Source organism: Pezoporus flaviventris, unplaced genomic scaffold (assembly GCF_033815535.1).
Source record: "Pezoporus flaviventris isolate CSIRO_AGI_PZ_B2104156 unplaced genomic scaffold, CSIRO_AGI_Pfla_v1 ptg000007l, whole genome shotgun sequence".
Lineage (NCBI taxonomy): Eukaryota > Metazoa > Chordata > Aves > Psittaciformes > Psittacidae > Pezoporus > Pezoporus flaviventris.
In genome coordinates, this window is record NW_026892555.1 from 70,564,001 (window position 1) to 70,579,487 (window position 15,487).

At 39.3% G+C, this 15,487-nt stretch overlaps 1 protein-coding gene across 9 annotated transcripts in view; it reads left to right on the plus strand.

Annotated features, from left to right (window-relative positions):
* COBL (cordon-bleu WH2 repeat protein) overlaps nt 1-15,487 on the plus strand; it is a 164,238-nt gene that overhangs the window by 135,908 nt on the left and 12,843 nt on the right. For 8 of the 9 annotated variants that reach the window (XM_061449117.1, XM_061449123.1, XM_061449115.1 and 5 more), the window contains 2 exons: nt 3,224-3,536; nt 15,263-15,366. In XM_061449117.1, coding sequence (XP_061305101.1) covers nt 3,224-3,536; nt 15,263-15,366 — 417 coding nt within the window. Of the gene's footprint in view, nt 1-3,223; nt 3,537-15,262; nt 15,367-15,487 lie in introns of those variants that run through there. The other variant, XM_061449125.1, reaches the window with a different exon arrangement.

The following is a 15,487-nucleotide window of genomic DNA, read 5'->3' on the forward strand; positions in this document are numbered from 1 at the left end:
CGAGGTACAGCAGTGTTTCAGTAATATGTTATCTGCAGCAATTGTTACTTGTGTGGCCAGTCCTGAAGTACTTGCTGAATATTCTGTCTTAAACCTGGATGTGTCTACATGAGGTCTTGAAGATCAGAGTCCATATTGAAATCTTCTTTGTGTCATAACAGAATAGAGAAACAAGTGTTGACATTTGTCTTTATTCAACCAACAAATAACCGCAGGAGCTGCTATAGTGATCATGCTGTGCTTAGTGTGTGGGGGTGTTCTGCATGTGTGATCTGATAAAAAATACATAAAAATCACAAGGCAGAATCACATCTACTACTGCGTGTTCTACTACCCAGTTCTCCGTGTAGAATTAGAAAGTTATAAAAGGTATGTTCTGACTCCTGGAGGCAAGAACACTCAGTAAAGTTGAGGTAGGCGTTTTTCATGTCGTATGTCATTACCCAGTAATGCCCATCCGTCTTCAGTTTGCACCAGTGAATTCTTAATCAAGCATGTAGAAGGAAAAATAGATTCTTACTTGATCCATTCAAGGATGGCTCAACTTTAAAACAGGGGTCTTTTAGTGATGTTCTTAGCTGAAACAAGATTGTTAGCATGACACAGAACCATAACAGTCGTGTTTTTATGTGCGTGCTTTCATGTTCAGACAAGTAGTAGTGGCAATCAGCAGGGTTTGCCTCAGCCAGCAACTCTGTTCAGTGCCATGTGTTAACTGTGTTAAAAAATTAATGGATCTTCTCGATGAAAAGATTATGGAAGCACTTTGACAAACGGATAGGCTTGAAGAAAGGGGGAAATTTTGGTTTTGCTTGAGCGCAGGGAATTTAATTACTGAATAGAGGGAGGTATTTCTGTAGTTCTGTGCTTCAGGATAAAACCACTGTTGAATGTGGAGGTTCTTACACTGGACTGGATGATTCAGCTGCTGAGATCCAGATGTAACAGATAGGGATCAGTTTGCACATGGACCCTGATAGTAAGAGAATTGGTTTTCTTTTTGTTTGTCAACATGTAGGAAGAATGGTCTGGGGGATAGACCTGCTGTAGGGCAGCTTGCTGAATCACAGCAGGAAAGAATTTAGTGTTGTTCCTACAGTAGGCAAGTAGGGCTGTGGGACCAAGTGGATCTAAATCCTTGAGCTGAGAGATGCAGGAAATAGTTGCAGGCAGGCGAGAAGAGGATGAGGAAACGAGAGAGAGAGAGCAAAGAAGGAAAAGCCTGCCATCCTCATGTCACGAACTGGAAGTAGGCACTTTGTTATAAATTGCTGTTCCAACTATAGGGTGGAGGTCATTTATGGCATCCTGGTGACAACAGATGTGGCCTGTGTTACAAAGGTCTCTCTGCATCAAAGTGTACTGCATTGTGCATTACTTCAAAATCTTGCTGTGTGTTTCCACTCTTCGGCTTCCATTTTTTCAGCTGATGTCTTTACTATCCTGCTTTGCTCTGGCTTTAACTCGTTGTAGCTTTTACTAATGCTTTGATGGTGGGATTGTTACTGGGGCTTTTTGTGTTTGAAAGCCTAGCAGGCCACGTACTCTTGCCTGTTCGTTTACTTTCTATTTTTCTGGAGTTTTATTATTTGGTGTTTAATGTCAAATTGTTCGTATTTCCCCTTGATGTTGGTGTTTTCCAAACTGTATTTCTGGCATGAACATACTCTAATCCATTCAGTGGCACATACTTAGTTCCTCTAATTGCCATTTTTAGATGGAATGATCTGGATTAAATCTGGAACCCAAAGCTAATGTTACAGAAAATAAGGTCAAAGAAATCAAATAACATTACTTCCAAAGTCGCAATAGAGTCTTTGGATCATCTTCCATCATTAATATTGATGCTTGACAGCACTTACAACTTTAATCATGATTTGTAACCCTCTGAATTTTATTGCTTCTGCTGTCAGAAATCAATTTCAGTACTTAATGGCATCTTGTAACCTCAGCCAAGGAGAATGTTGGTTTGATTTTTATTTTAGTTTTACTCAAAGCTTCACTGCTAAGCTGCACCCTTACAAGATTATTTCTATGACATTTTTTGACAAAGTTGTTTTCATGTATGTTTCATGTATGTTTCAAAAAGATTCTGACCCTACAAAACAGGGAAGTAGTATGTTTAAACGTAGTCATGCTTGTAGACCTGGGACTTCTCATATAATTAACAGGTGCCCCAAGTGTCTGCAGGATCAGGCCATAAACTATTGTTTAATCTTCCTTTTACATACTGAGATAGAAGATAATGGAGCACGCTTGTAATTCCCAATTAAACATTTAGATGAGTCTGTATTGATTTCTTCTGATCAAAAGAAGTGTGCTTGGGCTTGATTCTGTCTTTGGTCACTCAGTGGAAATTATTGATCTTGTTGGGAGTTCCCCCTTAAAGGCATATTTTGCAGGATGGAGTCCAGAGTTGTACATTTCTTAAAGAAAATAACAAAATTGTATTTTTTTATCAAAATATCCACTCCAAAACAAGCAAAACCTCAAGTATCTCATAGGAACCAAAACAGACTAAACAAACTAAAACAGAACAAAAAATTGTACTATGTCTAATCTTCTCTCAAGATTTGCAACTTTTAATAAACATGCAATGATCTCCTTTATAAAGGACTTAACCTTGGAAAAGGTTCTGCTTTAAGCATCTCAGTGTATACTTTTCTGTACTCTTATTAGTAGATTTTGTATGCTTTAAGATGTTTGTTATTCTCCCACTTAATGGATAGGAAATAGAAGGGCAGTAAAATAAAGTTACACCCAGTGGGCCAACAGTAGATCTAGTTTACCAGTTCAGTGTCCTGACTGGGAAATGCTGCAGATTTTTACTCATGTATAGATTTATTATTGGAAATGTCATGATTTGTTTGGCAGCATGGGAAAGGAATAATGAGATGATGGTGTCAGATGCAATAATGGGAATGATTTCTTACACCACATCTGTTAAACCTTGGTCTAATTGCCCAAGAAGCTGCCCCTGGAAAGTTGTTTCTTCATAGAAGGAAACTGATTTGCTATGAGAGTTATAAAACCCAAACTCCTCAGGACAGACATAGCAAACCACCTTTTCACATCATCATTATCCTATATACAAATATTAAGCTCCATCCTACTATTTCTAATGTATTTCATGTGTTTTTTCCAGTTACAAAGGAATAGGTCTCTGTGTTTGATTTATGTGCTGATGACTTGCAGCTAACTTTCCTTGCTATATTTCATTTAGAGGGCCTGCTGCCTGCACATGATAATGTTTATGTAGTGGATGACACGGTTCTGGAGCTATCAGAGGTGGAAGAAACAGCATCAGAAAGCAGCTGTTTTGCATCTGAGGACACCACCGAAGATTCGGGTGTTGTGAGTTCCCCATCTGACATTGTATCTTTGGATTCACAAAATGACAGTATGAAGTTGAAAGACATCAAGATGGTCAATGGCTACATGGAGTCAGCTGAGGCAGATGCGATGCATGGCACAGAGGCATGTCCTTTAAAGAATGCCTACTGCAATAGCATGGAATCTGACAGTGCTCCACAAAGGTAAAACATTTATTTGCAGTCAGCTGTTGGAAAACATGTTGCATGTCCTTCTTGTAGGGAATCATTTAAGAAAACCGACTTCTGCTTTCTTCTGCTCTTTCATAAACCAGTATGAATGCCAAATGACTCCTCCCAGTGAAAAGCTCACTGCCAAATCCCCTCCAGTGACATACTTGTAGCAACAGGCAAAGGTCACTTTTCTGTTTGAACTTGTAGTTACATTTCTTGCAAAAGACCGCTGCCCTCCGGAGTTGATTTCTCTAAGAAGTCTGAAATAATTTAGTTACAGTCTGGTTTATTTTGTCGTTCTGATAGCATATGAAGTGCTTAAAATGTTGCTATATATTGATCTAGAAAAATGACATGCAGGTCATAAAATGGGAAACTCATAAAATGGAGGAATTCAAGCCCCTGAAGGCCAGGTGGAGAAGGATTGTATTCAGTGAACTTTGGAGATTGGTTTGTGGATGTGTGCATGCATATAGATGTTCAACTAATGCTAACCTCCACTGGAGTTATACCTTGGGTTTAGGGTTTTTTTTCCAGCATATTTCCTTTCCTTTTTTTTTTTTTTCCTTTTCCCCCATAAATAAACATTTCCCTGCAGTTTTTGCAAGAAAATACAAGAACCTGAAATTTAATTAGAAACTGCCTTCAAGCACAAGTGACTCTGACACTGTTTGTTTGCCAAAACTCACATAGTTGGTGGCAGGGCTGTAAAGGGAACCCAAAATTTATAAGACTTTGTAAATACAAACTGGCCAAATAGGAAGCTGTGCTCCAGCAAGGAGGGTGGCCTGGTAGTACTGACAGGGATCCGCTCTGTGTGATGCTGCAGAGTCATGGGACAGGGGCCAGAAATTCCTCTGAATTCTCAGTTGACACAAAGTCTGTGCTTTCTGGTCTCTCTCCATTCAGCTGCTAATCTGTAGCCCCTTCATAAGAGCATGTATCATGACCTAGTTATTTCCTTCCACACATTTCTGAGGGAGAACTTCATCTTGGATCATGCAGTGGGTGATAAATCATGGATAAATTAGGCCAAAGTTAGTATTTAACCTATTGGAATGATTTTTTCTTTATCCATCAATATCAAAGGAGACAAGGTCAAGCCTCACTTAGGTAACTTTCTCAACAATACGTTTTTCTCATAATCTGTCCTTTCACAGTTTCTTAGGTCCTGATGCAGTCTCTATTTGGAGGATTAAATGGACTAGTATAGCAACTGTGATTAACATTCCAGACCTGATCTAAAAAAACAACCCATTAATTTCAGTAGACTTAGATTGGGTCTTATAAGATAATTAAGCAGTCCCAACTTTCCTCAAAATGCAGGATTTAAACTGATTACCATTAGCATAATGTTGAGCAGAGGCATCAAAGTAAAACCCCGTAAGAACAATACTGATCAGCAAAAAATATTTTGGATGTTTTCTGGGGGTTTTTTTGTTGTTTTTTTTTTTTTTTTTAAACAAATAAGAGATTGACCACAGCTCATCGTGACACAGTCCCTCTTGGAAGTCAGTAATTTTTCCATCTTTCACTTCAGCCAAAGGTACGTATTCTGTACATTGCATTGAGACTTACCTTTGCCACACAAACACACAAAATCTTTGATAGTTGGGAAGAGTGCACATAGAAGACACAAGGGGATATTTCATAACCTGGCCTGCAGTACTGCTGCTTAGGGGTCTTGCTGAGCCAAAGGAGTGGAAGTTGAAAGGATGGTGTGTTTTAATGCCCTTTGCAACCAGGGAGGTGACGACTTCCCCCTGCTCAGCTGCTGTGAGGCCATTGCTGTGTGTCCAGTCTTGGGTCCCCAGTGCAAGAGAGAGGCTGGCAAACTAGAGGAAGCCCAGAGGAGAGCTATTGAGAGGGCTGGGAGACTGGAGCACAGAGCATATGAGATGGAGGGAGTCACCTGTGGTGTTCACCTTGCAAAATCAGTGTGGGTGAGGAGGGATCTGCCTGATTTTCCCAGAACAAAAGCAGAACTATGAGGCTTCTCAGAGGTACACAATAAAATGACAAGAGGCAATCATCACCAGGTGCTGGAAAGGAAATAAAAATTGCATATGAAGAAGAAATTCCTCAAAACAGGAGTGGTTAAGCAGTGAAAGTTTGCCCAGAGAAGTTGGTGAATCTTCATGCCTGGAGGTTCTCAGAACTCAGCCTGGCAGAGCCTTGGGCAGCCTAGTCTGTCTTTGAAATTATCCCTCCTTGGAGCAAGAGGTTGGGCTAGCCTTCCAACTGAATTTTTTCTGTGATTTTATTGTGTTAAATATTCTGTATTTATCTAATATGTCCATAATTTAAGAAGAGTGGGCTTAGACTGAAAGAAGAGACAGTTATTGTCATTTGGGGAGTGCAATTATTTTTCATAAATTCCATTTATTTTTTAGGCTTTGGGACAGCAAAATTGCTTCAGATCAACTTTAGGGTAGAGCAGAAACTTAACATTTGTGATTTATTTTAATCTTACATCAGCAACCCTTGAGACTGCCACAGTAACAGTGCTGATAGTAATATCTTTTTAATTTTTATGCTCTGAATGTTTGTAAACAAGGTTAAAAGTGGAATTTAGTTTAGTTTGAAATTGTGCTTGTCTAGATCCCTTTGCAGGTCAACTTGCTGTTTTCAAAAGCCACTTCCTAAGTGTAGAAGCAAGGAAAAAGATGTGGGGTTTTTTAAACTTATTTGTATGAATACTTGTTTTAATGGGATGTAAATAAATTCTGAGTACAATTTTGAGTACAGCCAAATTTGGAGAACACCAATTTCAATTCCCACTGTCAGAACAGCTGCCACCCCACTAATAATACCTTTTGGGTGTTCTGAGATTGTGTGTAGTTCTTGTGATGAACAGGCTACTTTCAGGACCGCACCAGCCTCCTAAATTCCCAGGAAAGTCAAAGTGCAGTTTATGTGAATAACTGATACCAGGCTACACAGAGTTTTACATATATTTCATAAGGTACAAAAAACTTAAAAGAAAATTTTACATGGAGTTTATTCATTCCTTTTTATCTTCTAGTCCATTTACCAAGATGTAACTCAATTGTGAAAGGAAGATAAGAACAAAGAAATGGGAGAACATGTTGCTATTATAAGCAATGGTTAGCAGCAGTGAATCAGGAGTCCTCCTTGAGTCTGAGCTCCACTGAAGGCAGAAATCTTATTTAGTGACTAATTTGGCCAAAGCTTGGAAAAAAAACATTAATAAGAATAATGGAAATATTTACCTTGTCATTTTAAATTGTAAAACTGACTAAAACTTGGGCTTTTCACACAGTGAAGTAACTAATTCCTAAGAATTTAAAATGCTGTATGCTAAAATCATTTTGTACTCTGCGGGCTCTGAAAAGTACTCTGAAAAGCAAGCAAATTATATTTGGAGTGTGAAGGGCTATAAAGAATGTCCAAGAGGCATTTTGCACATACACTGTGAAGAACTGCAGTGAAGAGCAGAATCAAGTCCACAGTTCTTACCTAGGTTTGGTCCTGAGGCTTAGCCTGTGCTCTGAGATGAAGAATATTTTGCCATTTTGCTTACTTTGGTTAATTGTTTGTTTAGTTTTAAATTCATTTGTTCCCAGAGTTTCTGGGATTGTTTACTGGGTGGCTTGGGTGGTCTCTGTGTAGCTGAAGTGCTGATAGCGTTAAAATGCCCCAGCAGGGTCTGCCCCTCATCTGCTGCTGAAGTCAAGGAGAGTTACGAGCATTTAAGGTGCAGTCTTCAATATGTGATCGGTTTGTCTGCACGTAGCAGTAAAGTGGTACGACCAGGTCAGAAATGGCATGTACAATGGGCTTTGCACACGCGGAAGTGACAACCACAGCAGAGCTCCAGTCTCATTCAGTTCCCAGCGCACAGAAGCAGAAATTTCTGAAAGAAGGTCCCCAGATTTCAGGGTTTCCAAGCTGGGGTCTTTCCCCCATAGTTTTGTTTTCCAGTATATGGGAGCAACTTGCAATTGCATTCTGTTTTGTTTTGGGATTCTTGTTCAAGCAGTCTTAATGTAGAATATCAACTCAAATATGGAAACACTCTAGTTCTACCCTTGGCTCTGTCTCTAACCTGTTAAACTGTCTTTGTTTCTCCGCCACAGACTGATTATTTTTTTTTTACGGTAAAAACCATTAATGCAGCTATCGTATGTCACGATATATTTGTACAGTGCCTGGTGGAGCAGAATCCAGACCTCAGCTGGAGGTGCCAAGGGCTAACCCCATATAAATAATTGACTACATGCAGTGTTTGACTGTGAATGTTTTACTATTAACTGCTGACTCTGAACATTGTACTACATAGTTGTCTTTCTTCATATCCTTCCTTACAGTTGATTTCTTTGTGTTATGTATCTGTTCACCGAATTTTAATATATAGTGTTAAATGAGTAACAAGAAAACCACAGAGAAGCTGAAATGTTGCTTATGTAGCAGTAAGTACATCTCATGATCTCACAGTGTTGCAACTCTGTCCTCCCGTACCCCCTCCTTTCCCATCCCTTGTGTGGTGTCATCACGCAAGCTCCTAGGGGCAGGGATCAGACAATTTTATATGCCTATAAAGCATCCTACTGTCTGGAGCTTTATAAATAATTATGCATTAAAAATTATGTTAAAATAATATTATTAGGGATGCTAGGTCACGTGCTCAAAGTTAGGTAACATTAAGGCTGTCCGTGTAACCTTATATTCCTCCCCTTACCCTTAATTGCCCCGTTTTTGTTCAGTCTGATAATGTCTCTATTTAAAGTGATCATATTCTCTTTTGGTTTCTTTTCTTTGTAAGTTTCAGAGCTCGATTAATAAAGCAGGCATACCGCTGTTCATTCTCTGTTCAAATTCTCTTCTGGAGACAGGACCATTTAATTTCCTTTTGCTCTTTTTATCTTCCTCATCACACTAGTATCCATGTGCCATGCAGACTTTAATTCATTTCTCTGCACAGTACTCGTGTGGGATGAAAAGGTGTCATTATGCTATTTTAGAGAAGGAGAGCTGATGTATGGAGAGTCAAGGCAGACTGGTAACCAGTTGGACCACACAGGACTCTTTTTTTTTCAGAGGACTGAGCATTAATGATATTCCATGTATCAGAATGCAGCTCTCCTTTCCCTCCTAACTCTGTTCTTGGAAGACGTTTAACCATTTGGGCTGAAATAAAATAAGGGAATGATCATGGGGATGATATAAACTGTAGCATTTGGACTGCCACCTAGCAAAGTTATATAATTTCTCAAAGTCAGAAACAACTGAAATCAAGGCTTTAAAAGGGTGTCTTAACAGTTTAAAATGCAAAACTCTCTTTTTTACTGTCTTGAAAAGATTTTAAATGTATTACAATATTTTAAATAATAGAAGTGTTTTCAAATGTCAAGGGAACTTGGCAGTTACAAAGCTAAATAAATACACACTTGTCTGGGCCAAAAAAGATAAAATACCTTCCAAAGGGTCTGAAAGGGATTTTCCTCTCCCTTGCATCTCTGTTTCAGTAGCCATGAGAGAGGAATATTTTTTCACGTACAGCTAGTGGAGGGCATAGGGTGGGGGTGGGGGAACCCTCCTAAAATCCGTTCATGCTGTGGGTCTGGACAGGGATAATCTCATTTCCTCCCTTTCTCTTAGAAGATTTTGTTGCCTTTGGCTCTGGTTGAGGTAGTTGAAGCTACTGGGAGGAGAAGAATCCTCTTCATTACCAACCTGAGAAATACTCTCTGTTTGCTACAAATCTGCTAAGGTTTTGATGAGTTAGCTTGAAACAAAAGCTTGAAAGGATAGGAGTGAGTGAACTTGTTCTGCTTAATTTTCAGCCCATTCAAATTCAAATGTTACAAGGCTTTGTATTCCGATTGGGAAGGACAGGAGGGAAAGAAAAGTCAGTAGCTGAAGAGAATTCAGTGATGAAGCTGGTCAGAGAAAGAAAAAATATAGTAGTGAGTGGCAGAAGGCAGGCAGGAAGGAAAAACTGTGATGAAAAATAGCAGTGTACGTATGTGTTATATATATATCTCTGTGCACAAACACATTCTATATAATTACATGTCACTTGTAACTACCTCCGAGAAATACAGGAGTTTTATTCTGTTATTTCTCTATAGGGTAAGTTCTATTTTAGCTGGGTAGGTATGTGTTTTACCTTTTGAAAACAAAAATGTAGTTTTAAGGGGGAGGAAAGTAGAGAAAGGGTTAAAGTACAGGGTAAACTTCAGGGATGAAGAATTACTTAATTAAAACCCAGATGTCTGACAGATTTGCAAGCCTCTTCTTACATAGTTTTGCTAATTTCCTTCCTTATCTCTGTCTTTCCCTTTCCCCTTGTTCCAGAAAACTCTTTCAATTTGTATACTCTTCATGGACTTTTTTGCTGGCAGATCTTCATGGAGGGAAGATACTAATAATACCAAGATTAAGTAATAGATACAGTTGTTACAGAGCAGGAATCCAGATTGGCCTTTCTGTTAAACTCATCCACTGGAAAAATGCCGTATACTTTGGAGCTATAGAATATTTTGCATGTTCGAAAGCAGTTTGAGTTGCTAATGTGTAGTGCTGGCTTCCAGGAGAGAAAGGCTCTGGTCCTTGCTCTGTTTCTTATTTTTCTGTGTAACCCAAGGGAAGTTATTTAACCTCACTTTGCCATCTTTTAACTTGCAGTGTTATATTGCACAGGTGATGTGTCAGTGTTAAGATTTAAATCATACTAGTCCACTTTCCTGACTATTTCTGGCAGTGCTGTCTGCCTGCAGGCCTTCCCATTGAGAAGCTGATGCCAGAGGCCCATGTGAGGAGCGGGGAGTGGAGGCATGCTTCCAGCTGTATAGCAACTACAAGCTGCTGCTTATGCAGCAGGACCCTGGAACGAACATATGTTGGGAGACTCTGGAAGCTGAAATCACTCTGGTGTGTAACAGGCTTAGAGATTTCTAACATTAAAACACAAAATTGTACTAAGCCAAAGCATTTTCATTTGCTTTCTGTTTAGATTTTTGACCAGTAACCGTGGGGGAAGACTGTAAAAAGACGATAAACCCAGCTGCAGATGAAAATTTATTTCATTTTCTACCCCATCTATATTTGCAAATTCTTATTTGTAACTGGGTGGTGGTATATCTGAAGGTACTACTGGGCTCGTGTGTTGTAGGATTGGAAAACAGTAAATGCAGTCTCTGATGATTTTTATTCACCATCAATATAAATGCAGTCTAAAAACCTTTGTAAGTTTGATGCAGTCTCACAGAACTAGGAACTGAACACAAGCTAAAAAACTTGGAATGAGAATGATACCTGTACCTTGCTCTCAAAAAGTATGTGCATCTTTTTTTTATGGCTCATTGAAAAACATAAAAAGCAAGGTTATCTGGCATTCAACAGAATATGACCATGTGCTTTTTCTAGTTGCCTGATACTTTCAGAAGTCTTGCATCAAAGACAGGTGATGACTTTGCTATCTAACAAGTCCTAAGTTGGCTGTTCAGTCTACACATTTTGTGTTTTAGCAGGCTTTGGTCAATCAAACATTAAAACTTCATGCTCAAATTCACAGGAGGCAGCAGAAATGGAAAATATCTATGGTCAGGTCATAGCTTAGGTGACCAGAAAGTCCACCACTTATACTAGCTGCTCTCCTGCTGCTTTTATATTCGTTCCTTGGAAGGGAATAGAAAAAAAGTCATCTAGCCCAAGAAGTGCAAAGAATGAAAAAACAGTCCCTAAGATTTTGTAAACTATTGGTTAATCTGGAAAATAGTTACCTCTACTTTTGAAGAGTACTTTGCTGCATCACTCACAAAAACAAATATGTAAGCACCTTGAGTTTACTTAATGCCATCTTTCCAGCCTGGTTGAATAGCAAGTTGTATTCAGAAAGCTTCAGCCATGCTTTCTACAACTTAAAATTGTTTAGCATCAGGCTCATCTTTAATACCCACCTCAATGTATACCCAGGGTAGGACCATTTCTCTTTCCAGCATTTGTCTTACACAAAGGAGAATATTGTGAATTCATTTGGAAGAGGAAAAATCTGGATACGTACAGATGGGTTAATATAATTCCACAGCATCAGACTGAGAATACTGTCAGAGCTGGGAAAGGAGCCCAGATGCTCCAAATCCCTGTTAGGAGTAACCGTATCAGGTTTCCATGTCAGTAAGTCCATGCTAGCTGCCTAAGACACATAGGAGTAGCTAATGCTTTTGATGTCTGTTGAACAGCCTCATAGCAATCAGTATGTCCTTGCGTGTGCTAGTGCACGGTGTGCCTGCCTGGATTTGACTCTGTTATGTGCAATGGTTCTGTCTTCCCTCCCCTGCTAGTATACACATTCATAAAAGCCAAGTTCTCTTTTGATAACAGTAAATACTGCAAAATGAGTGAATCTTTCAGGTCATACTCAGTTAACCTGAGAGGTGTCTTCTGCCCATTTCTTCTTGCCTGTTGCCACTGCAACAGGGCATGTGTCTCCCTGTCTTCCCTATTATGTCTGTGGATGTTTTGAATGTCCTGCCGTATTTCAGATGTCACCAAGTGCTCGAGTTTAGATAACTGAACCTCATCTTCAGTTCCTTCTCTGCAGTCTACATAGGTATGTGTTGTATTTAGACAGTTAATGTGGGAGTTGTGGTCTATACCTCTGGTACCATACATGAGGCTCGCCAGAACTCATGGGAAGTGCCTGAGGAGACTCATGTCAGTTTTATCATTTGCAGACCCCCAGGTAAAGCTTCTTTAACTATAACAAAATGGCAGCTTCTGTCATTGCAAATCCATTGTCTTACCACTGGTTTGGTTTTCTTTTTAATGCAGCATTCACAGCTAGGTTCATCAGAGAATTTTCTTTCTTTCTTAGAATGTAAACTTTCTCGTAAATACTCGTCTCCCATGGCACTGATTTGGTGAAATGCTGCTGTAACTTTCATTTTTTTGTCTCCAACTGAGCAAATGACTGCTGAGGAGTTGTAGCCTGAGCTCAGTGGAACACTAAAGGCTGTAGTTTAGTAATCGCTTTGCTCCATTCTGTGCTTTTGCACAAATCTCTGCTAGTTTACAGGAGTAATAAGTGCCCGGGCTTCCATGAACCATGCACGTCTGCCATTTTGAACTTGGGCTAAATGCTTGCCGTTGCTGTATTTTTAGTGCCTCACGTTTTACCAGAAAGGTAACATAAAGGTTATCAAGTTCTTCCCTAAGTTGGAAAAGTGTGTGTGAGAAAATAACACTGGTAATGTTTATCCAGAATATAAAACGTGGTATCGGAATGAGTTATATTTTTCTTGAATTCTGGCCAAAACAGAGCTGTCAAGAAAAGGAAAGTGTGTAGGGTTAGAAGGGAAGAAAGTGCAGGATTAAAAAAATAAATAAATTGGATGCCCTTTTGTTTTCCTTTCCCAAATGCTGTTACGAGAAAGAGTCTTCTTAGGCATATTTGTAATTATGTGAGCTACTGGAAACTACCAGACCTTCACCTCACAAAATGCGTATCACATTTTAATTTCCCGATGCTAAGAATTTGAAGGAAAACCCTGTGATTAATCTGTATCTTCTGGCTTGTTTTAGGTGAGTTTGGAGATGAATTGAACAATAGCTCTTTTAGGAATTTGAAAATGGGAAAGAAAAGACCTGCTTTTTCTGAAGCTCCCTCTGTAAGAGCAAATAAGAATCCTTTCATTTTCACTGCATTGTTCTCTTTCCTTCAGAAAAATTCTGTGAATTGGATATTATTATCCCAGTTGTCTAGATAAGGAGATGGAAGCAGAGATTGAGAGGCAAATTATGTATAGTCACTGCATAAGTGCACAGAGGATAATGAAAGAGACCTCTGCTGACAGTTGTGCCCATCAAGGAGAAGATAATGTTTCTATAAGGAGTCATTGAAAGATTCCCATTGATTAACATGAGAAAAGAGATGGTCAGTACAGTGGACCTACACTGCATGTTTGGAGCCCAGGAATCCCTGTTCCAGTCCCAAATACATTTTCCTAGACAATTTGCCCATAAAATTTTCAAGCCAATAGTTCCTATTATTTCCTGGAGAAGGCCAGTGCAAATGCTAGAGCAAGTTTAAATCTTTCTTTTCAGATTGCTCAAATGAGTAATCTCATTGATTTGTGTGTGTGTGTGTGTGTGCTTCAGGGTACATTGAACTGCATAGAACTACCAGTGCCAGTTGCCTGTGCTGGAGACTTTGACTGATTTGTGCCACCTTTCTTTTAATCCATCACAGGGAAGACTGGGTTTGCCATGAGTCTTGCAGTGTGGGTGCTGAGCCCGAGCATCATCAGTTCACAGTGGCTTCTGAGGATGTTCAGGGCCTGTCAGTGCTCAGGTCAATGGCAAATGTTGCTGTTTTCATTGATCCCAAATACATGAATACAGCTTTGTAAGTGCAAGGCAGTTTAGGTGCAAGTAGAAGAATCAGGCTCCAGGACTAGTACAAAAGACATAAAGAACAGAGAGGTGAATGCTAAATAAATAAATAAAAAAGTAAAATGAAATAAAATACCTGATGCGTCAACATGTGCTTTCAGTTGCTCCTGGTGTGAGCAAGGGAAAAATCGAACAATAAAATAGCAAAAAAAGGAAGCTACATTGTTAGATACAATTTAAATCAATGTCAGGAAACATTCCTGAATTCCTGTTCATGTTACTGCCTTAAAGAGCAGGAAGAAAAAGGTTGTGTTTGGTAAACAACCAAAAAAAAAAAAATTCATCTGTTCCTGTACTTATGCGATTAAGGATTTGATCTTGAAGAGGACAAATCTACTTCACCTGACCTGAGTTAACTGTAAGTGTGGTTAGAATGGAAAATTATTTTTTCAATAGGCTAATTGCAAGAGCAAAACTTAGATACAGTGTCACAGACAGCAGTGTCTTAAACTCAGGTGAGGAACAGGTAGCTGGAAAAAATAAATTGGCCAGTATGAAATCTTGGCTTCAATGCTGGTCAAGATTTTTCTTCCTAATAAACATAAAATCTGTTGTGTAACAGGTTGCCATATGGTTTGGGTTTTTTAATTTTGGTTATTTTTCATTAGGATTTTTCTTTGTTTCATCTTTTTTTTATTATTATTTTAATAAGTCAAGACAACATTTGACCCCTACTCTGATTCGAGACTTGGTTTCGATCACTGTACACCTTCATCAAAAAACATGGAGTCCATTTCTGGCAAAATTGGGCCCCTTGATATTTCATTTGAAACAGTTCTCAAGGGATTAGTTTCTCTTTCCTCTTCCCCTCCTTCCTCTCAGGATGCAGAGTGATTGTCTAATAGTACGTAGCTGTATTTATTTTTCATTACCATGCAATTTTTACTTAATTAAGGTGAAGATCTATTGGCACAGAGGGTGCACAGAATGGCTAGCGATCTGCTTAAAAATTGTATGGATATGCAAAACTTTGGCCTTGGCGTATTCTGCTTTTTCAGCAGCCCAGCTGAAGTGTGTACTTCACAGTGAGGCCAGACTGTTTCTTTGCAACAGGCTATATTAATCCTCATCTTTTGATTGCCAGCACACCGAGCATGCTTAGGCACCACGGAGATCCTTTCTAGATGTGGATGTGTTGTATGGTGGTTTGTGTCTCTAAGGCTGCATATTTTTCCCACTTTGGGGAGTGAGTTTCAGAATCCCAGTAGAACCAAAGGGGCTAAAATGGTAGTGTATTTCAGAGCAACAGTGCAAAGCAGATAAAAGGTGACCCAACCTTTTTCTTCTCTTTCATATAGCAGGAGACATGAAGAAATCTCTCTGGCTAAGCAAGAGAATGAGGATATACTCATTGCTGCACAGCTCCAGCAGACTTTGGCTGGCCTGGATGAACATTTAGAAGGTAGGAGTGTGTTACTTCTGAAGTACAAAAGAGAGGCATAGCCAGGAGATACAGAGTCAAACTGTACTCTGGAGACTTTAGTGAAGCTAAATCAGTTGTGAATTTAGCTCTGTGTTTAATG